General features: G+C 34.9%; 1 protein-coding gene across 1 annotated transcript; it reads left to right on the top strand.

The window, feature by feature from the left end:
* The first annotated feature begins 2245 nt into the window (after positions 1 to 2245).
* On the top strand, positions 2246 to 22485 carry FBXO47 (F-box protein 47). The gene is made up of 10 exons (XM_022558179.2): positions 2246 to 3133; positions 3585 to 3755; positions 6625 to 6701; positions 8016 to 8093; positions 9688 to 9796; positions 14386 to 14562; positions 16115 to 16261; positions 16940 to 17082; positions 19398 to 19569; positions 20222 to 22485. Exons 1-10 carry the CDS (start codon positions 2953 to 2955, stop codon positions 20329 to 20331), a joined length of 1365 nt encoding a protein of 454 aa, XP_022413887.1. The 5' UTR covers positions 2246 to 2952; the 3' UTR covers positions 20332 to 22485.
* Positions 22486 to 24402: the final 1917 nt, after the last annotated feature.

The following is a 24402-nucleotide window of genomic DNA, read 5'->3' as shown; positions in this document are numbered from 1 at the left end:
GAGGGTCAAAAATGCACCACAGTGTGGTTTGACACTTATATTGACCAGTTTCTCTTTTATGGCCTCCCTAGTTTACCTCTTTGGAGATGTTTTGGGCTACTTCCCGAGCAGATGGGGGTGGGTCTCTTCAAAGGATTTTCTTAGGTTAAAACAAAGTAGAAATCCTAGTGAATTGCTGTTGGACGGTTTTCTCTGAAAAGGGGGGGAAAAGTTCATCCAAGAGGGCCCTCAAAGCCTTTCATACGTGGACAAGAATGAGTGGGGTGGAGTAGAAGCATCATCTTTTTTTTTTTTTTTTTTAAAAGCAGAGGTCTTCTTAGAAGCCCATATGATTTAAGTTCACTTATTTATGGCTGTGTTGGGTTTTCGTTTCTGTGCGAGGGCTTTCTCTAGTTGTGGTGAGCGGGGGCCACTCTTCATCGCGGTGCGGGTGCCTCTCTCTATCGCGGCCTCTCTTGTTGCGGAGCACAGGCTCCAGACGCGCAGGCTCAGCGGCCATGGCTCTCGGGGCGCAGTTGCTCCGCGGCATGTGGGATACCCTCAGACCAAGGCTCGAACCCGTGTCGCCTGCACTGGCAGGCAGATTCTCAACCACTGCGCCACCAGGGAAGCCCGAAACATCATCTTATTAGGATTATTTGGGCTCGTGATTCTCATTCTCTAGAGGGCTGAGAGGAAACCAGAAATAATTTGGAATTACACCTTTAGGGTTTTCAGAAAAGCCTGCTATCTCCCCCAAAACGTTCAGATCTGAGGAAAATAAAGAATTGTAAGAGGAGAGTTCAGTTTTAGAAGAATTTGGGTTGTTGTGTTTTAATCCTCTCAGAGGTTTAAAAATATATATAGTGTGTAGTTGACACACTAAAGTCCCCTGGGTATTGGGTGTCAGTGAGTCTCTGAAGAGCCCACAGGCCCCCACCCAAGTCCCAGGTTACCTGGTCCTCAGAGAAACAGAACAAATCCTAGGCCAGGTGTATATTTTCCTATAATGAAAATGATTTAAAATGCCTACTGTGAAAAGTTAAAAACAATCTTATGGATTAACTAAATTAAGATTCTTCCATTTGATGGAATCCCATGCAGTTCTTAAAATATCAGTACATGTGCTTGCAGAAGTGTATCTATTGGCATGGAAAGAAATTACAATTCTAATTACAGTTAAAACTGAAAAAGCAGATTACAAAATAGTGTGAACAGAGATTCCCTCCTTTTTTGTAAAAATGAAATGTATATGTAAAATTCTGAATGATAAACCAAAGTGCTTAATTTTAAATGTTAAAAACCAAATGAATTTAATTTTCTTCTTTTTGTTTTGCTGTATTTTGTAAAATTTTGACAATGCACATGTTACTTGTGTAATTTCAATGATTATTTTAAAATATCTGCTAAATTCAATGCTCATTGAATGCTGAAGCAGAGCACTATGTATAGTATGGTTTTAAAGGAGGTTCACAGTATGCTTTTCACTAAGCACTAAGTTTCTTGGCCACATTTTCAAATATATAGCTGATTTTAAATTGATATAAGTTGACATGTAACCTTTTAGATGAATAAGTAACAATGTGATTTTTAGAAATTTTCTGACAAAAGGAGAAAATGCATTTTCGTCAGACATATTTGTAACTCTTTGATGAGATGTCTTAGTGGTTCCTTCAGAAACAAGGAGCCTTAGATTGGAGTTGTACTTATGCATATGTACCTATACATGTATATATACAAAGGACAGTGTTTTCCGAATTGTAGGAGGAGTGACACAAAGTCACTGTGTGTGATGAATAACATTTTTTAAAAGAATTATTGTTTCGTGTAAGTAAATTATCAGTAATTTTAACAAAGTTCCTTCTAGGAAATATTCATTTTGAAATAAGTCATGTAGGCCCTTCCTAAGACTTATTTAGTATCTACTATTAACCAAGAGTGGAATTGAAGGAGCAATTATTAATTTATTCTAGTCTTATTAGTTTTACAAAACTTTGATTTCATTGCACATAATTGGTAATCATAATGCAATCATCTTAATCTGTTAGAGCTAGTAAATTTTAAAAGCTGTAAACTAAAATCTCTACTTTTTAATCTCTTTTGTCTTTATTGTTTTAACAAAACATGTCAGTACTCAGTTTTAAAGAAATAGAGAAACATTACTACAAATTTTTAATATTACAGTAATACTTAGATTTTTTTAAGAATGTAAAGATTGTAAAAGCAACATACTAATTGACAAATATTGAATATTAAATTTGTTATTTTTTGTGTTAAATCTTTTACTTTTTAAAAATATCACATTTCTATTTTATTTTATTTATTTATTTATTTTTGGCTGCATTGGATCTTCGTTGCTGCGCGCGGGCTTTCTCTAGTTGCGGCGAGCAGGGGCTACTCTTTGTTGCGGTGCTCAGGCTTCTCATTGCGGTGGCTTCTCTTGTTGCAGAGCAAGGGCTCTAGGCGCGTGGGCTTCAGTAGTTGTAGCACGCAGGCTCAGTATTTGTGGCACACGGGCTTAGTTGCTCTGCGGCATATGGGATCCTCCCAGACCAGGGCTCAAACCCATGTCCCCTGCATTGGCAGGCAGATTCTTAACCACTGTGCCACCAGGGAAGCCCCTTTAAAAATATCACATAAAAATGTCACATTTCTTTTCTTAGAGTGTATCTCATCCAAATACACATCTCATTTTCTGCTAAAGCTCTATCTAAAATATTTGGCTAAGAGGGAAAAGATTTTTAAGTATTTCATATCATGCTGAGATGAATAAATAGACTCTACTGGTTGGAACTCCATAAATTGGACATCACATTAAAAGTTTTGTAAATACAAAGAGGCAGCTGTTGCCCTTCAATGTATGAACCTCTCCATTTTAAAAAACAACAGCTCTTCACCGTTTTGATTTCCTTTCTTCATTGTCTCTTTTACTTTGTTTTTCTAATCAGGATAAATTCATGAGATAAGAAAAAAATGGCATCTAGAGTAAATACCAGTTTCACTTTGATTCCCAACCAGAAATACAGACGTCGTAATCATCGATCCAGCCGTTTTTCCAACATCCTTGACCCAGATTCTCAGCCCTTATCAACGCTTGGAAATTTTAAAGCCTTGCCATTGGAAATATTCCAAATAATCTTAAGATGTTTGTCAGGTGAGGTTTGGGGACTATGAGTAGGCTACATGGACAATTGAATGTTTTATTTTCCCCAAGAACTAGTTTGTCATCTTAGGCCCTGCTAGAATGTTAATGGTGTTCACATTGTTTATTTTTAAAATTTCATCAGTGTTAGGTAAGTGGTACTCAAAGAAAATATGATACTCAAATGCTTTAAAACATGCTTCTAATTATAATGACATGGTAATTTGACTGTTACATCCCCAATGTTTCTAATTCATTGAGAACTAGATTTAAAACAATTTTAAGATTTTCCTTTTCCCCCACTTTTATTATTTATTTATTTAGTATTAATATTATTGTTATTAATCTATTATAAATAAATAGATTGTGCTAATAGTGATGTTCTTGTATTTAAGCCGTTCATATATGTGTGTGTGTGTGTGTGTGTGTGTATATATATATATATATATGTTTCTTTTGATAGTGAAGGATATCAGCGTGCTAAGCATGGTGTCCAAAACAGTCAGCCAGCACATTATTAATTATATCTCAACCTCATCAGGAAGCAAAAGACTTTTACTACAGGACTTTCATAACCTTGAGCTGCCTGACAGGAGACAAGACTCCACTATATTGGAACACTACAGATCTCTAGGTAATTTATGTAATGTAATGAGAATTGTAACAAGTAAAGAACTATACTTAATTAAGGGGATTTTATTATACAATTCTGTAAGGCCCGTGCGAAGTGGAATACTTCCTATTTCTATGATGCTTTTACTCTTCAGTGTAAGGACTTTCCCTTAATAACAGTCCCTTACACTTATATTTAAAGATGAGAGAATGCACTTTAAAGTGTCAGTCCTTGTGATTTCATGTGGATACAATGTCACCTGTGCTTATTGTCTAGGTGGCTTGCCAGTTTAGGAAATTGATGTATTTTCTATGCTTTACTTCCTGTGAATCTAATGAGTTTTATCTCTGTACTGCTTTTCCCTTTCAACCATAATCTAGTTCTTAAAATAGAAATTTAAGCATATTATTGTGAAAAATCACTTATTCTCTTATCAGAAACAGTGGTTTTCTTTTTTTTTTTAAAGCACTGTGCATATTTACTAATAAATCATAATGCTATTATTAAATTAACCTTATCAAAAGAAATTCTGGACAATTTCTTCCCTTGATTTGTAATCATTTATGTCTTTTACCCCATTCATTGATTTCATTCTCCCTAAGAGTGCTGAAAAAAAATTCTAATTTTGACTTGACTAATGACACCAGTTTAATTATGAAGCTACTTATAATTAACCAAAACATGGCAATAAAATTAAATATCAGAGTGATGTTGAGATGTAAATAAAGCCATAAGTGTAAGTTACCTTTTAGTAGCTCAAGGATGCCTAGCTTTAAGCTAATAAAATAAGACTATATAGATATGTAAATACATCAAAGTGTATTTGACAAGTATACTTAGTAAGGCTAAGTGAAAGGTCTGTAATCTGGTTACAATGTTATTGGTTTCAGTATTTATGATTAGGCTTTGTGAAGCCTGTAACAGAATACGGCAATTACTTTTTGCTACTTGTCATTGTGAATATCTTTTTTCCAATATCATCGGACGCTGAGGAAGGCTACTTGGGAAAAACTTACTCTTTAGTTTTAATTTGAAAGAATTTTTTCTCCCTGACCAGGTTCAATTGCATAAACAAACAAAATAGCATTAAGACAATTATGTGGATAATTCAATTAAAAATACAAATATGTATTGATCTCAAAAGCTAGCTTTTAAAAATGGTTTTACTCATGTAATGATTTCAACCTTCCATTTAAATTTTGTGCAGACACCTAGCTTATGACTAATTCTTTAGACAAATGTTTGATGTACTTACCATTTCCTTATGTTGCCATTCCTATCTGATCTGTTCTTGTTTTCCGACATTAAAATAACATTTTCAGAATTCTCCATTCTAAGGATTATAAATTTTAATTTGCTTCTTCATACAAAACAGAGCAGATGGTCAGTGTGGAAAGAACGTTACATCTGACTCTATTTTAGTGGGAAGAAATTAAAGAAGTTAGTCTCTAAAGGGTATAGCAGAGCACCTGTGTTAAAAGAATAAATAAGTCAGCCAGTATTGTTTTTTGGGTTTTCTTTTTTGCCGTACACGGGCCTCTCACTGTTGTGGCCTCTCCCGTTGTGGAGCACAGGCTCCGGACACGCAGACTCATTGGCCATGGCTCACGGGCCCAGCCGCTCCGCGGCATGTGGGATCTTTTCGGACTGGGGCACGAACCCGCATCCCCTGCTTCGGCAGGCGGACTCTCAACCACTGTGCCACCAGGGAAGCCCAGCCAGAATTGGTTTTTATGGTAAATTGAAACCCTTAAAAATAGGCGTTCTACATTAGAAAAAGCAACCAACATACAATTATAGCTTACAATTCCCCAGCTATGATATGCCATGGGACTGGATGCCAAAACATGAAAGGAAGAGAACTCAGCCTGAAAACTAAACACTGAAAATGTCTTTTTATGTACAATAATAAGGAGGGCTTATGTTTAAAACTCAATTCTGGTCATGTGTTGCCCAAACATAGCAACTTCTAAAAATAGATTCAATTCCCATAGAGTCTACAGAATTATATATAAAGTAGTTATTATATTATGTAAAAAAGTAAATGCAGAGAAGATGAAAACTGAAGAAAGTCATGATATTCAGATATATATTTTCCTACCATGTATCTTATTTTTAGTTTGAGGACATTTGGCCTTATAGGAATGTTAACAATGTATTGCCATTTTAGGAAAACAGAACACTTAGAGGAAATAAATCATAACCATACACTTCCTGTCACTGTAGTTCAAGTTACATATCTCACTGGGAAATTGAAGGTTTTTTTTCTTTTTTAAATATCTAAACACAAAATTCTATACATTCTTAACATGCAAGCCCCATAAAAGGATATCTCTGAAGGAAGAGATAAATATTTCATCCAAACTGGATACTTTCTGTGAGAGAAAAACCGACTTCTAATCTCTGAAATTTTAAATACTTACGACTTCAAGTTTTTGTATTTGGAGAAAGGAGTACAAAATCTCTTTTCTCATTCTTTCCATTAGCAACTCTTAAAACATTTTTCATGGTGGACATGAGCTTAATTTTAAGAGGTATTGGAATATGTTTTCTATGAAATAAAGACAGCAGAGTTTCCCTGTTGTGTTTTGTGTTTGGTTATTGTATCTTTTAAAATCTGAATACTTTCTCATATCTGTACTATACCATCAGTTTCACAATTTTTTGTAAGATTTTATGCCATAGCCTCTTGGGTGGACACCAGAGTCACTTGGTAAACACCATGTATGTGTTTTGCACCCTTCCTCCCAAACTTCCTCTTAAAAACTCTATCAGCTCACAATCCACTATCGTATACTTGACTTTCAGGAAACATTATGCTGTGAGTTATAGATATTCTTAAGTTAATTACATTGTTGTCATTTTTTCATATGTCTCTTTACTTTCTCAGGTCTACTGTTTAAAAGATGTACATTGCTGCTACCCACAAAGGAAAGACTGAAGTACATTCACAAGATACTCGCAGAAGTAAGATCATACTTCTGAATTAGCTCACAGTCTTGATTTCCAGTAAATATATTTTATTATTAATGTCTTATACTCATTTTAAATCTATCTTTAATTAGTGGAATTTCATGAATTGGTACTAAAAAGTTGGTTGATGATAATCTAATACTTTACCAAGTGGTCAGAGATTATAAAACACCAAAATGTAGTATAGGAGTATTTTACTTATTATAAAATAATTTTTACATATAACTAAGTACATCATTCAAGTTTATTAGGTTTATCGGAGTAATAAAAGTATTTTCACCTCATGTGGGAATTCTGAGGTTGTTTTAAAGTGGTGATTTAGATATTTTATTAAAATGAAAATTATTTCCAAATGTTAACATTTTACTATTTAAATATTTGTGTTAAAACTATTTTTATTATATAAAATGACAAACCTTTTATGATAATTTATGACTTGGAAATGTGTATCAATATGTTTGGGCATAATCTCTGTTAGACATTGAGTTTTACTATATAAACCCAATATATATCTAATACTGCTGATTCAGTTTTACACTCAATAGTATGCAAACTGTTTCTGATCCACTGGCTTTTTTCATGTCAGTGTTTGCATTGAGTTCAGCTGTATGTTATTGCAGCAGCTTCCAAGATGATCTTTCTGCCATTCACTTCTTCACTTCCCAAGACATTCTAAATGCTGAATCACTTACATCAAATTAATTTTCTTGCTTTTAAAAATATTTCCGTGGCTACTCAGTTTCATCAAGATAAAGTCCACAGGTGTTATTTAGGGTTCCCCCTGACAGTGCAGCCTTACTTTCTACTACTTTGAGCCTAATTAAGCTGCTCATATCTTTCTGTCCAAATGAATATTTAAAATTTTTACCTCTATACCATTTTGCCCTTATTGTTTCCCTCACCAATACTATCTATTGATTATATTTGAATCCTACTTAAAGACATTGCTTGTTTCACATCCTTCATAAGCTTTTTTAATCATTCTCAAAATTATCCTTTCCCTGCTTTCATTGTATCTGATATGTTTATTTGGTCATTTTAGCATTTATACATACTTTATCCTGAAATATAAAATTAATTTCATGTATGTATATCTTATTGTTCTAAATAAAGTGTGAGCTCCTTGAGGAGCTTGTTTTATGTTTCATAATCCCCACCTATATAACATGTGACTAATCAGTTGTTTAGTGTTTTAGTTATTTTCAGTTTAGACTGAAAACAATCCTTGCGTAGTTCCATTAAATTTGAATGTCAAATCATTGCACAGTTGCAGTGAAAAGGAGGAATTAACAGCTGTTCTCTTTACAGGTTTCCTGTTTTAAATTTAACGGCTGTGTAACTCCATTGCAATGTTTAGGATTACCATGTTACGGCATGTTTTTACAGGTACATTTTTTTTTAGTGAAAGAAGAAAAGGAATTCTTTTTGAACTGTTATCAAGTAGAGCATGTAATCTGTCTTTCTATAGGATAATAAAAGTAATAATGATCTAAAAAGAAAACAAAATAACATTGTAAATGTTTGAGAATGTGTTAATCCAATAATATGTTTGCCACCTCAGATTTTCTTCTTGGATTTCTCACTGGTAAGAAATGTTTAACACTTATTTGCTCTATACCAATGTCCTTGAAGTTTCCAGCCAATTGTAATGACTAGAAATATTGTGGGGTAGAGGGTGTGTGTGTGCAATGAGTTTTAAGTCTTGGGCTAGTTATTTAAGATGTGATCTTAGAAATGAACTGTATAAAAAAATAGTAACTATAGGAAATGATACGGATAACTAACCTTCTTGTGGTAATTATTTTGCTATATATATATAATTACTATGTTATATGTCTTTAACTTATACAATGTTATACATCAATTATATCTCAGTAAACCTGGGAGGGGGGAAGAAATCAACTGCATGATTTTAAGAACACTTTTTACTATTTTATTATAAACATTATAATAATAACATTATTATTAATGCTGTTCAATATATTATTAATATATTGCACTGTTGTAAGCAGTTTACATGTATTAACTTACTTAAATATTACAGCAACCTTATGAGGTTTACAACAATCTTACAACAGTCTTGCTTATAACCCATCCTGCCAGCCAGCCACCATCTGCATGTACAGGTTCCAGGGGCATAGGCCCTCCTTCTAGCCCTCTTCCAAGATAGATAGATTTCTGCTTTTTCTTTTTCCCTTTGGAACAGGTAATATGAGCACATGTATTCATATAAAATTCAAAAGGTACAAAATGGTATAAAGTGAATATTAAGTCTCCTCCCAGGCCTGTTCCTTGTTCACAGAGTTCCCTTCAACAGAAGTAACCACTGTTAGCAGTTTCTATTATGTCCTTCCAAAGAGAATAAGATTCATTTTTAAACTACTGAAATATAGTTCAACTATTTTAAGAAAAATTGATATGATTAATCAACTTTTTCAAAATCTACATATAGTTGAATACCATTTGAATTTTTCATATATGTTTAACTGTACATTCTGGTCTCCTCAAAGATAATTACTATATTTGGTCCTAATAAAAATTGTTTTTTGTTTCACACCCAAATGTTGTAAATAAATGCTCATAATTGTCACATTAAAATGAGGTCATTATCATTTGTAAGCAATATCATAACTGATAGCTAGAGGGGACCAAAAGGGTTCTACTGTAGTCTAAAACTAAGCCACAGTATGGTTGTGAGTCAGATGTCTAAAGTTGTATCTATACTGTCAGAGTTCAGGATTCAGTACCATTTAGTTCCCTGAAAAGATACTCCCTATGCAACCAAAAAGAAACTGGATTTTGGAGCATTTCTAGGTTTTGTTTATATAAAATTTCCTACGAATTTCAACAGTTCCATAGTGGATAAAAATTGCACATTGCCTCGATTTTATGCTACAGCAGTTATGGTCATAAGGCAATAGTGACTTATGTTTTGATTTGACGGTTTGAACATCTGAAATGTTTCCTTTATCATCCTCAGACCTTAACAGCAGGATGGGATGAACTTGAGTGCCATCGTGTTTATAACTTCTTATGTGAGCTGACTAATCTCTCCCGCAACATGCAGACAGTTGTCTGCAGCAAACCAGGTAAAGAACTAAAATTCAGAGATAACCTTATACAGAGATTAAAATAGAAAAAAAAAAGTAGAGTTCTAAAGTGTATTTCAAAATAAATTGTGGCATTCGTTTGTAGTAAAAAGACAAAGAGATGCAAGGGAACGATAAACACTGAATCAGATAGTGAGGCAGAAGTGGCCTGTGATTAGAGAAAGAGAAGCTCTCAGAGCGCTTCAACCACATTAATAATATTTTATTCCTTAAGCTGGTGGAGGATACAAAGGTGTTCATTATAGTATTTTTTAAACTTCTATATATACCTGAAATAGTTCATATTTTAAAAATTATAAGAGGGACTTTCCTGGCAGTCCAGTGGTTAGGACTCCATGCTTCCACTGTGTGTGATCCCTGGTCGGGGAACTAAGATCCTGCATGCTGCACGGTGCAGCCAAAAAAAAAAATTAAAAGAACCCTACAATTTAGCAGTTTCATTCTGAGAAACTCCCACAGTATGCACAAGGAGGCGTATAAGAATGAGCATTGCAGCATGTAACCAGGGAAAGCTGCAAACAAAGTAATGCCTGTTGTCAGGAGAATGGATAAATGAATTATGGCATATTTATACAATTAAAACCATTAGTAGTGGGCTTCCCTGGTGGTGCAGTGGTTGAGAATCTGCCTGCCAATGCAGGGGACATGGGTTCGAGCCCTGGTCCCGGAAGATCCCACACGCCACGGAGTAACTAAGCTCGTGTGCCACAACTATTGAGCCTGTGCTCTAGAGCCTGCAAGCCACAACTACTGAGCCCACGTGCCACAACTGCTGAAGCCCACGCGCCTAGAGCCCGTGCTCCGCAACAAGAGAAGCCACCACAATGAGAAGCCTGCACACCACAACAAAGGGTAGCCCCCGCTCGCTGCAACTAGAGAGAAGCCCATGCACAGCAACGAAGACCCAATGCAGCCAAAAATAAAAATTAAAAAATTAATTTATTTAAAAAAAAACATTAGTAGTTAAAATGAATTAACTAGAGCCACGTGTCTTACTATGGGTAAATCTCAAAATATAATTTGAGAAAAAAAGGTTACCAAGCAATGCTTTTAATATGATACCATTTATATACATTATTAAAAACATGCAAAACAATTCTATATATTCTTTATGGTTATATACATATGTAAAAAAGTATAAAAACATAGTTGGGAGGTATGATAGTTAATTTTGGGTGTCACCTTGGGTAGGCCACAGTACCCAGATATTTGGTCAAACATTATTCTAGATGTTTCTTTGAAGTTATTTTTTAGATGAGATTAACATTTAACTCAGTAGATTTTGAGTAAAGTAGATTACCCTCCATAATGTGAGTGGGCCTCATCCAATCACTTGAAGGCCTTAACAGAAAAAGACTCCCCTCCCCAAACAAGAAAGAATTCTACCAACAGACTGCCTTTGGACTTGAACTAGAACTCTTCTCTTGTCTGCAGCCTCCCACCCTACCCTGCAGATTATGGACTTGCCAAGCTTCCAGAATCCTCATGAGCAAATTCCTCAAAATAAATCCTTCTCTATGTATATACACACATCCTGTTAGTTTTTCTTCTCTAGAGAAAGCTGACTAATACAGGAGGGATAAAACCCAATTCAAGATGGTGATTACCTCTGGGGAGGAAGGTGATTGGGACTGATACACAAGAAGTTTTAACTATATCAGAATGTTTTATTTATTTTTAAAAATCTGAAGCAAATATAGCAAAAAAATAAAGATTTGACAAAGCTAGCTGGTCAGTACACAGTGTTTGTTATAGTATCTCTGCTTTTCTGTCAGCTTGAAATATTTCATTATGAAACAAATCATGGCAGATTTTAATTTTAAAGGCAGACATAGAAGCCCAATGAAACAATAACAAAATTAATTTATCATGTCTCTCTCTTGATCAAAAAGTTTTATTAGCTTCCTTATATCTTCAAAATAAAGCCCAAACTGTTTATATTGGCCTTCATATTCTAGTCCTAACTTACTTTTTCAAAATTATTGCCCGCTACCTCTGTATCAGTTTGACATAGGCATATTGCTCTACTCACTGTATCTCAGACACGTCTTACACATTTCTACCTCATACCTTTTATTCATTCTCTCTTTTTCCTGAAATACCATCTCTCCTTTTTACCTTTTAAGACCCAATTTACCTGACCTCCTCTGTAAAACCTTTCCTGATCTTCCCAGACCTGCAATAATCTCTCTCCTCTAAACTTCTGTGTTACTTGACTTAACACATCAGGAGACACTTACATATGGCCTTAGTGCATTGGCAGACTTTCCATTTACACTTGTCTTATCTACAAGTAAGTAGAACATAAATGGCATAAAAATATAAAATGTAAAATGGTACCACCACCAGGGAAAACAATTTGGACATTCCTCAAAAAACTAAAGGTGGAGTTATCATATCACTCAGCAATTGCACTCCTAGGTACATAACTAAGGAAATTGAGAGCAGGAACAAGGACAAATACTTGTGCACCAGGGTTCACTGAAGCATTATTTTCAGTAGCCAAAAACTGGAAACAACCCAAGTGTTCATCAATAGATGAATGAATAGACAAAATGTGGTGTATACATACAATGGAATATTATTCACTCATAAAAACGGGTGAAGTTTTGATACAGGCCACAACATGGATGAACACTGAAAATATATGCTAAGGGGCTTACCTGGTGGTACAGTGGTTAAGAGTATGCCTGCCAGTGCAGGGGACACAGGTTTGAGCCCTGGTCCGGGAAGATCCCACATGCCATGGAACAGCTAAGCCTGTGTCCCACAACTACTGAGCCTGTGCTCTAGAGCTTGCGAGCCACAACTGCTGAGCCCATGTACCACAGCTACTGAAGTCCGTGCGCTTAGAGCCCGTGCTCCACAGCAAGAGAAGCCACCGCAGTGAGAAACCTGCGCACCGCAACGAAGAGTAGCCCCCACTCGCTGCAACTAGAGAAAGCCCATGCGCGGCAATGAAGACCCAACGCAGCCAAAAATAAAATAAAATTAATTAATTTAAAAAAAGAAAATATATGCTAAGTGAAATAATTCAGACACAAAAGACAAATATTGTATGATTCCACTTATGTGAGGTACCTAGAACAGGCAAATTCATAAAAACAGAAAGTAGATTAGAGGTTACCAGGATGTGGGAAGATGGGGAATGCAGAGTTATTGCTTAATGGTTACAGAGTTTCTGTTTGAGATGAAAAATTTGAGTGTAAGACAGTGGTGATGGTTGAACAACACTGTGACTGTAATTGATGCCACTGCATTGTATAGTTTAAAAATGGTTAAAATAGCAAATTTTATATCATATATATTTACCACAATTTAGGAAAATAATGTAATATATCAAAAACTGTTGAATTATATACATTAAAGGGTAAGGTATACAGTATGTAAATTATATATATTTCAATAAAGCTGTTTAAAGAAAACCGTGAGATACCACTTCATACCCACTAGGATGGCTAGAACCAAAAAGTCAGATAACAAGCGTTGGTGAGAATGTGGGGAATTTGGAGCCCTCATACATTGCTGGTGGGAATGCAAAATGGTGCAGTCACTTTGGAAACAATCTGGTAGTTATTCAATAATTAAATATAGAGTTACCGTATGACCCAACAATCCCATTCCTAGGTATATCCTCAAGAGAAACGAAAACATATGTCCATACAGAAACTTGTACATGAATGTTAATAGCAACATTGTTCATAATAGCCAAAAGGTGAGACAACCCAAATATCCATCGATTGGTGAATCGATAAAAAATGTGGTATATCTATACAATGGAATATTATTTGGCCATAAAAAGGAATGAAGTATTGATACTTACCATAACATGGGTATACCTTGAAAACATACTAAGGGGACTTCCCTGGTGGTCCAGTGGTTAAGAATCCGCCTTCCAATGCAGGCAACGTGGGTTCCATCCCTGGTCGGGGAACTAAGATCCCACATGCCACGGGGCAACTAAGCCCACAAGTACTGAACCCACGCACTCTGGAACACACGTGCCGCAACTAGAGAAGCTCATGCACTGCAATGAAAAGATCCCGCATGCCACAACTAAGAGCCAACACAGCCAAATAAATAAATAGAAAATAAGTATTAAAAAAAAAAACATGCTAAGGAAAGAAGTCAGTCACAAAAAACCACCTACTACGTGACTTCATTCATATGAAGAATAGGAAAATCTATAGAGACGGCAAGTAGTGCTTAGTGCTGGGTGTGGTAAAGGGCAGAAGGATAGGAGAGCGATAGCTAAAAGAGCAGGGTTTCTTTTTGAGGTAATCAAGATGTTCTAAAATTTACTTGGTAATGGGCACATATATCTGTGAATATACTAAAAAAAAGAACATTGAATTGTACACTTTAAATTGGTAAATTTTATGGGATGTGAATTGTATCCCAATAAAGTTGTTTTAAAAAAAGTAGTTCCTTGATAATCTCAAATTTTTACAGAGTAAAATGAAGTAACACTCTCAGTACAAAGCATTTAATGATGTATGTCTTGACCTATCCAATATGCATATCAATCTTTCTAAGAAGAATTGTTTACAGTGCTTTTGTCTTCATAGGAGTTGCCACAAAACTGGAGTTATGGATCAGACTGTTCTGTAGGAACGTTTTTCTTGATCGTTGGACCCGTCAAAGTGATTCTGCATTTTGGTTGACGTGCATATTAAAACCATGGCCAATGGTGAATCAGGCAAGATTACTGTATATCATCTTTGGACCAGTAGCTCCTCAAGATGGTGAGCATCCATTTCTTTGGGATGTATGTTACAAAATTGGTTAATTACTTTCACTTTAGGAAACATATCTTTTTGTACCTGCTTAGTTTCATCATTCCTAATAAGTAAACCATGTTTCATAAATGTATATACTACATTGACTTGTATATAACTTAAGCATCAAGACAGAAATTGTTCTGCTGCAGGCCATTTCCAAATATATTCTCATCATCTCTGATTTACCCAAAATAACTGCATTTCGGGCTTCCCTGGTGGCGCAGTGGTTGAGAGTCCGCCTGCCGATGCAGGGGACACGGGTTCGTGCCCCGGTCCGGGAAGATCTCACATGCCACGGAGCGGCTAGGCCCGTGAGCCATGGCCGCTGAGCCTGCGCGTCCGGAGCCTGTGCTCCACAACGGGAGAGGCCACAACAGTGAGAGGCCCGCGTACCACAAACAAACAAACAAACATTATTATTATTTTTTAAAATATATTTATTTATTTATTTTGTCTGTGTTGGGTCTTTGTTGCTGCACACGGGCTTTCTTTAGTTGCGGTGAGCAGGGTCTACTCTTCCTTGCGGTGTGCAGGCTTCTCATTGCGGTGGCTTCTCTTGTTGGGGAGCACAGGCTCTAGGCGCACAGGCTTCAGTAGTTGTGGCACGTAGGCTCAGTAGTTGTGGCTCGCGGGCTCTAGAGCTCAGGCTCAGTAGTTGTGGTGCATGGGTTTAGTTGCTTTGAGGCATGTGGGATCTTCCTGGGCCAGGGCTCAAACCCGTGTCTCCTGCATTGGCAGGTGGATTCCCAACCACTGTGCCACCAGGGAAACCCTTTAAACGTTATCTTGACTCAAGATTATATTTGCTGCTGTAGGGGACTAATAATGCAAGGGAAGCAATGTGGTAGTCAGAATTGATGTTTTACTTAATTTGGGGTGCATCATATTATTTTTTGCAATTTTTTGGCCTTTCTAATTAAGTTTTGCTTGGATGAATGTTAAAATTAGCATGTATTTAGTTCACACTGCCTTATATCAGGAGTTAACTAGTTTAAAGTGTGTTGAGTAGCAGCAGGAAGCCAATCTGGGATCAAATTTTGTTTGTGTGTGTAATTCACAAAGAGAAATTGGTCATAGGTAAATAATAAAAAATTGACTGGATTACTCTGTTTTGATATAAATGTCTGGAAAATTCTCAGATACAGCATGCTCTCTTTTTGGAAGTCTATCACTAGGTTTTATTTCATTTTAGTAAGATTACATCAATTGTTTATTTTAATTTCTGTTATGGGGTAGCATTATCTTTGAACCAGAAACAGTGTTTTGCTTGGTGAAACTACCTTTTCTTTTCCTCATTTAGCTATTGTTGCTGTGCTTCATCACATCAGTCAGAGACATTAAAATTTATACTGTTATCAGAATTGACCTTTCATTATGAAAGTTAAAATGAAAGTAGCATATATAAGTAATGGATTCCATTATGCAATCCAATTTCCTTTTTAAACGATCTGTGTAGTCTTTATCGCAAAGCCAACTATTCTGTCATAGCCTAGCTTTTGTTTCAATTATCATTCAGGACAGGTGGTTTGGCAGAAAATGATAGAAGGACCTGCAGATGAACCCAGTCTGAAAGGTTTGGCTGATGCCATTAAATTACTGTATGATACAGGCACCAAAGAGTGGACAGCGGATGATGTTATCAGTCTTGTAGATGAACTATCAGGTAAAAGGAGTTATTTACCACATACAGTAAGAGAAATGTGTTATTAGAATACAGTTATAAAATTGTAAGGACAACTCTATAGGTAACAAAAGAACTGCCTATTGGAAATCACTAAATGCTTTAAAACATTTAAAGTTTGTCTTCATGTTTGAAGAGAATGCATATAATCAACTTACTTTCCTTCCATTTTCCTTGCCAATTTTATAAATATGTATTTATTGCTATTATTTGAAAGCTTCATAATTTAATTAGCTTAATTATTCCCATTTTGAAGTTCTCAGAAACACGTCCGAATGTTGGGTAAGAAGAAGGCCCTTTCCTGTTGGTACTGGCGAGATGAAACAATGTTTCCCATTCCTGCATAATCCTTTAGATTCTAAAGTTTACAAGATTTCTTTCTTTAGCAGGATTACACCACCTTGTCTGTTGACCTATGTGTAGGAGAAATGCGTTGACTGTATTACTAGTAAATTTTAAGAGTCGCTGTGACTTGGCAATAAATTATCTCTGTCCCCGGTTGAATGCTGTAATCGGAAAACTAAAGCATTTTTTCTGAGATTCTCCCTCGGCACTGATTGTATTTCCAATAAAGTAATATAATATTGCATGTATTTAATGATGTTTACTATAGCTATTGTGTAATTTCTCATTAAATAACTGTTCTTTCTTTAATAAAAGTGGTTCCCCGTGAGTGGCTTCTAGAGAATAATGCACATCTCCTAATCCTAAGTGGGAACAGCGTCTGTTTCACTTTCATGGCTAGTAAAGCTATGAATGGACGGGCCATTGAACTGGCAAGGCTGATAGTCTTTTTGGCTTTGGTAAGTATAAAATAAGTTTTTTCTAGCAAATTGTTTAACATTATAGTTGACCTACTAGGGAGCTGCCCTGAAGGAACTGAAATATGTACGAAACATTTTGAAAGAATAAGTATTTAAGTATATATTTTTATATATACTTTATATATTTAAAAATTTTTTTAATTTATATAATAAACTATCATATCTGGAATCATTCCTTGTGTTAACCTCTCCCCACTTCATATCTGGATTGTCATTATACAGCTCTGCCAAGTTATATTCTTTTTTTTCCCTTAAATTCCATTTAAAAATAAAGCATCCCTTATGATTTGCTCCAGGATAATCCCTGGGCAGCAGGGAGAGAATGTGTAAGTGAGTGGTGGTAGAAGTGAAACAAGATTAGTAATTGTTGAAGCTAGGGAATGGATACTAGGGGTTCATAATACTACTCTCTTTACTTTTATATAGTTAAAATGTTTTTCAAAATAAAAACATTTAAAAATGTATTTAATATTCATTCATTTAACACAAATTGAGTGTTTACTATGGGCCATACCTGTGAGAGATTTTAGGACTGTGGAAATTAATAGAACAAATCCCTGACCAAAAGCTGCTTAAGGTCTTCTAAGCAATATCAAAGTATATATAAATAAATTCAGTGTGATAAGTGCAAAAATATGTAAAAAAAGATACAAAGGTATCAGAGAGGAGTCAATATTGGGTGGGCATAGAGTACAGAGAGGGCTTCCCCAATTCCAGTAGATATAAGTTTTTTAAATGAATAGGAAGTGTTCACCAGACAGAGGGGTTCGATTATTCAAGCATGTGCCTGCATGTGTTGCATAGATATCTCATTTATTTGGCTTCCATCACAGATGCCAGCCCAACCAGTGCTTCAAAAGCAATGGAATAATCTTCAGCTGGCTGTTGTGAGGAATAATTGAATGTAATCCATTTTCTACAAAATGGAGACAGGATCTTCACCAACTCAACTGCTTAAAACATGGATGAAATCTCTGTGGCTCTTTTAAAATGTGAAGAAAGCTATTAAATTAATTGTATTCTAAATGTAAATGTTTATTTTAATAAGCAGAGGCCCTCAAAACAAAACAAAAAAAGGAAAGAGAGAATTGGAACTGCATGACTGTATCAGGGAACTATAAGTAGTTCAGTATTATTTCTGAAGGGAAAAATGTGTAGAAGAGGAGGAGATGGTAAGTTTAGACAGGAAGGGAGAGGCTAGGTAAGGCAGGGCCTGGTAGACCATTCTGTGGAGCTTGAACCACAGGAGCCACACTGCTGACAAGTTTTAGGAGGCAGGGAGACATTGTCAGTTTTACGTTTTTGGAAGGTGAGTTTGGCCACACTGTAGTAAAAGGAATGGAGAGGAAACCGCTAGGGGTGGAGAAACCTTCTCCGGAAGGCCTTCTCTGTTTAACATCTCAACTCTGGTCATTAATTTTCTCTAAATGGCCTCAGATTTGTCTTCTCTTTATCTTCATTTACCAGTGGTGTTCTAAGGCCGCTGTACGTGTGGGGTAAGTCGTCTCCCAAAATAGATTGCAAGCTCTTTGAAATCCAGGACTATGCCACTTATTTCTTTCATAGTGCCTTGTACAGTGCTTTACACATAATAAGTAGGCAATATATCTTTCTTGTCAGGTTAACATTATTTAGTTACAGTACTATATAGTTTATTTTCATGCTCTATGTTATTTGGCTATGTGAGTTAAATTGACCATTTAAGATATCAGTAAATAAACCTTTTTCCTTTCAGTCAGTTTTACCTATAAACATGTAATTTTCACTTTATCTATGTTTTAAATAATAGAGAAATATTCCCTACTACTCTCAAGATGGAAAGTTGGTGTCACCATAGGGCTCTCTTGCCTGTTGAAATTGTCTGTCTGTCACCCTCATTGGACTCCTTGAAAATAGAGACCATGTCTTTATGGCTTACCATTGTATCCCCAGCTCTTAGCATGTGCTCAATAAACACTTATTGAATGAATGAGCAGGAGCCTTATTTTTCATATGTTTAACAATTGTTTTCAATATTATTTCTTATATTAATAAACAAATATTCTATGATAATCTTTTTTCTATGATAATCTTGAACCAGGCTTTTTTTACTTCACACTTTTCCCCACTAAATTTATACCATTTGAAAGCAAAGAAGTGTTAGATATAAGAGCATTTCCCATTTATAGACTCAACATGATGTTATATGTATTAAATTCTGTAAAATTATAAACGGTCATTGTTAATACCAATTTCAAATTCTACCGCTTTCTTCAAATAAAGATTTACCATAATGCTTTGTATGTCTAAATCAGGTATGTGAGAAAGAACTATACTGCATGGATTGGGCAGTTAAAATGATGCAAAAAGTCTGTAAAGTCTTTAGCACTCCAGTGGAAAGAAATAACTTCCTGCAGAGTGTGGCAAATGCATTTGCGTATGTGATAATGGAAATGCTACAATCAGTTCTGTCTGGTGAGTATGCATGTAGATGGTGCTCAGTTGTGAGTAAAGTGCATTCTAGTCTCCCCTTAAGACATAGATAATTCTGTGTAGACTTTTATATCCAAGATAAAAATAGAAAAATCAGACATTGTTTTTCCATGAGATATATTTAGTTCCTGGTTTCGTCACTTTTTAAATCTGGTATTAGTTTTAATGGAAAATGTAAAGTTGAAGAGTCTGCTCTGAAAGGAACTAATTTCAATTCTGCACAGCAAAAAATTTTAACTTGTTTACTTAACCAACTATCATAATCATCATAATATTCTTTATTTGTATAGTTTACACATATAAATTTTTACAGTTTTATTAGGTGCCCAACAGGATAATTAACCCTATTTTACAGATGGGAAAACTAAGGCTTAGAGAAATTACCTGACTTGCCCAAGGTCATGAAGTTAGAAGCAATAAAGCATGGACCAGCATCTTTTTCTTCTGATTTCTAATTCAGAGCTCTAAATATAATTCCATGATTTCAATGGTTAATGTCTGACTTAGGGAAAATCACTAACTAGTCTTCTGTTACATATTATTAGGGAAATTGGAACATCTTATGTTTCAAATAAATCATGTATTTAGAAACTTAACTGTCATTTTCTTTTCCCTACTGTCTATTCCTGTGTATGGCATATGGAAGACCATGATGAAGACAACAGAAGCTTTCTGGATTTGTTCCATCTTGTGCATGCTCAGGCTAACTTCCATAAGGAGGTCCTGTATTTGACCATGAATACTCTCTCTACCTAAATACTCAGAAAGCCTTGCATTTAGAGAATAACTCAGTGAACTAACTATTAGAAGAGTGCTAATTTTCCACACTCAGAGAATAGCATCCATGGGACTTTTTATCACCTAAGTAACCTAAGAATTCAAAAGCTGCATAAAAATTTAGAAGCAACTGCTTATACCATTATTAATATAAAACTTTCAGGCAAACCCAAGAATGTATTAAGATTTCTCTAGAAAACAAGCTGCTCTAGATTTTGGTAAACCTAACACCAAGCTAAAATGGAACATTAGTGTTCAAGAATCTGGGGCCAGCCAACCTGTATGTGTGGGTCTTCAAAGCAAGAGAAAATTCTGATGCATAGTTAGAACAGACCCAAATTCACTAAATGGTGTGTATCTGTTCACTTTGCTTAGGTTGTGTAAACATAGCATAGAATGTTTTGTGAAGATTTGCAGTATGATGTTTTGGAATGTGCAGATATAAATCACATTTTTTTTTACCACCTTCTTGGCATATGATTACAAAGAACATTTTATTTGCTTCATGTTTTGCAGATCAAAAACCAAAGGAAGTATGTGTGTGTGTACGTATATATCCATATGTGTATATATATATATATATATACACATACATGCACACACACATATATTTCCTTCTGTAAGACAATCTAAAAAGTATATAAATAGAGGAAGGCATATATTGTCTTAATACAATCAAATCATCTTTTATTCTTTCCTGGGGATCAGAGTAAAATGTTGCAAGTAAGGAGAAATATAAAATGAAAGAAAGTAGCTATTCTGTTCCTAAAGCTTTTCTCCCTATCTTAAAAAATAGGACTTGAAGGAAACTGAAAGCATGGATGGTTCGAGCAGCCCATGAGAGAATGGGGTGTATCTTCACTCAAGTAAATGGATTCCAAGAAGCTCCAGGACTATTTCAGTTTGACTAGCTTCTGCCACTGCCACTCTTACTATTAAAATAGAAAAAATAGTGCCTAACAAGCTGAAATAATGCTGGAGCCCTCCTGGATCTCCTATTTTCTTCTCCTTGGGTTTAATCATTTTACTTCTGCTGAAGACACACCCCTTCCCACTGGACTTCTCAGAGGCTGACTTTTTGTTTCCCTAAGCCCTTGACTTAACTCACCTCTGTAGTTGAGGAAGGGAAGAAGAACTAGAAGATATAGAAATTACCCACAGGAGTGGGGTACAAATTGTGGGAAATTCTCAAGTTTGGCAAAAAGATGATTTTTACTTCCACTAATAACAATCTAATGACACACCTTAATAGGATTGAGAAAGAGTGAAAATTATGGAGACGATATGAATTGTAATAACAAGGTTTTACTATATTTTAGTAGCAAAAGGACTTACCTCTATTTTTGGAGGGTCAGAAATTAACTGTCTTTCTTTGATGGATTGTCCAACTGTAATTCCATCAGTGGCAGGAATTTTTTCTCCAGAGTTTAGTATTTACATATTTATGTACAAAATTCTTGCTTTTATCCTGGTTTCATTTTCTTCTTTTCAATTTAAGGATTCACCCACAACTAAATTATAAAGATTAAAAGTTGGCAGATACCAGAATACAAAAATAACACTTTAATTAGCTTTTTCTTTTCCCTCTTTCACCCTTTTTTCCATATGTGCTTTGGAAAGCCTAATCCATTTCTTTGTCAAAACACTGGTGACTCCAAATTGAGAAAATTATATGGGGGAAAATAGAAAAATAAAGGAAAGAAGTAAAATTTTTCATATAAATAGTGAATAATTTAAATATTTTGCTAAATAAATGTTAAGTTTCATTCCCTTAGAGAAAGAAATTTGGCATCGTGAAATCTCCTTGAACCTTGAACTATCCAAGTCTCCACACCAGTTATTTTCAGCAGGTTTACAAAAGAAGCATGGTTTAATTTAAAACATTGATTATCTGGATTGTGAATCACATCACACACTTCAATTGACATGACTGCTGCTGTAAATTTTTTTAAAACTCGCCTTATTTCATTATTCTTAATAATTGTGAGATTATTATCTCACCCTCCCCAGAAATTTGGAACATAAGAAAATCTGATTCATTCTTTGGGTACAGTAGATAAATGATATCATCTTGCTACCACTAAAAAATAAACTGACAAATTCTTCATTCAATTATTAATAGATAAAATAACCTTTGAGACCAAATTGGAAGTTTCCTCAGTTTGGCAGTTTTTTGCTGAATACATTTGTCATCAGGAACAAAGTGTGAATCAATTTTTAAGGTGGGAAATTAACTTGCACAAGTATATATTATCATTAGTATTGATGTTTAAGTGATGGTAGAGGCAGTCATATTGCCACAAAAAAGGGAGCATTTGCAAAATAAATAAGCTAAAAACACTGGGAGACTGTCCACTTCTAATTCATTCTAGAACAGTCATAAAATAATGATGTAAACTACCAACAGGTCAGATAATTTATCTCACCTGTACGTCTTTCTAAACTAGGAGATTAACCTGGGCTTCTAGCTTTTCTCCCCTTTTGATAATGATATCCTCAGTCTCTTTTGACCTTGATTTGTAGGATGATTTTTACTTCCACTAGAAGCAAGCTCAACAGCACATCATTACATTTATTTTTACTATTGTTTCTAAATACACACACCACACCACAATAGCACTAATAACAATTTAATGACACGCCTTAGAAACTGAAGTTTATATATTGTGATAAATACTCTATACCTTATGAAACTATAGAATGTGTATCGTTAATACTTTTTTGGATAATTCCTTCTCATGCCCTGCTGACCCCTCAACTATATCATCTTCATGATGCAGGCAGTACATTACTGTACTTGGGAAGCCATTCAAGCATTCAGGAAGCTCAAGCAGTTGTTTATCAGGCCCGCTCCCCATAGCATTAACAATAGGCACCTTATTTCACCTTTATCCATCCCTTCATGGCTTAGTTGGTGCTTCCAGTTCTTCTGTTAATAACAAAGATTTTATTGCCAGGATAATTATTCACCTTTGCAGATTAGAGCAAGCATGAGGAATCCATCAAAAAAGTGCAACTGGAAGAACCACCTTATATCAGTAAAAAGCAAACATGAGCCTCTTTGTGTGATGATTCCTCAAGAGTTAACCCCTTTAAGTGAATAGTACTCAATTATATGATTACAGATTTTCATGTCAATAAATATTGTGAAGGGTAAAAACACAATGCTACCACAAAAACCTCTTTGGTTATTGGACACCTTACTAGCAATGTGACTTCTTTACCAATTCCACTAGCAGGTAGCTCTGAAACCTGTAAGAAATCAGGCGATGGAAATATGCTCCTTGGCTTATTGAGACATCACTAAGGTAGGAAAGATGACCTGAAAGACAGCTGTATTGGACAGTCTTCTCTAGGTTAAAAAAAAAAAATGCCAAAGGACTAAGAACATATATTTTATTTCATCAAGAAAGAAAATACAACTCCAGAAAATTCCTCAAGTAACTAGACTTAAAAACAAAAACTTAGTTTAGCCCTTGAAAGGGTTTTAAATTTTAAAAAATTAATAATTGTACATATTCTAAGATCACTGCTTTCTTAAAGGTGCACAAAACTGAAAAGTATTCATTGTTATTTTTAAAGAATTGTATTTCTGGTGAACTGTCTTTGATACCTAAATATTTAAAATATTTGCTAATTTTATTTAATTTGTTATTTATTCATGTTAATAAAATAAAATTAAAATTGGAAACATTGCTAACTTGTTCAGAGCTTGTCATGATGCAAATCACTGAGCATGTAATTCTTTTAAATTTTTTTGTATTTTTAAAAATTAAATGTTTAAAATTGAAGTATAGTTGATGTATATTATATAAATTACAGATTCACAATTTTTAAAGGTTATACTCCATTTATAGTTATTATAAAATATTTGCTATGTAATTCCTTTAAATTATTTCTTGTGGAAGAACTTATTTTTATTTAAGCTGTTAATTATAGCCCTACCATGATCAAAAAACTAAATGTCTTAATACAAAATAATGTTTCAATTAGCTATATATTTATGTATATTTTTATGCTTAATATTTTAGTGTATAAATAAATAATTTC

The sequence above is a fragment of the Delphinapterus leucas genome, chromosome 19 (genome assembly GCF_059928025.1).
Source record: "Delphinapterus leucas isolate spDelLeu-1000000601 "Yukka" chromosome 19, BTC_Dleu_Yukka2, whole genome shotgun sequence".
Taxonomy (NCBI): Eukaryota; Metazoa; Chordata; class Mammalia; order Artiodactyla; family Monodontidae; genus Delphinapterus; species Delphinapterus leucas.
The sequence above is the reverse complement of the archived record's forward strand: the minus strand, read 5'-3'. Positions and strand labels throughout refer to the sequence as shown.

Excerpts from the sequence above, each read along its gene's own strand:
- FBXO47 (XM_022558179.2), top strand. The coding sequence starts at position 2,953 with ATGGCATCTAGAGTAAATACCAGTTTCACTTTGATTCCCAACCAGAAA. Across the intron at positions 9,797-14,385 it reads AGTTGTCTGCAGCAAACCAG|GAGTTGCCACAAAACTGGAG; the intron begins GTAAAGAACTAA and ends TTGTCTTCATAG. Across the intron at positions 14,563-16,114 it reads ACCAGTAGCTCCTCAAGATG|GACAGGTGGTTTGGCAGAAA; the intron begins GTGAGCATCCAT and ends ATTATCATTCAG.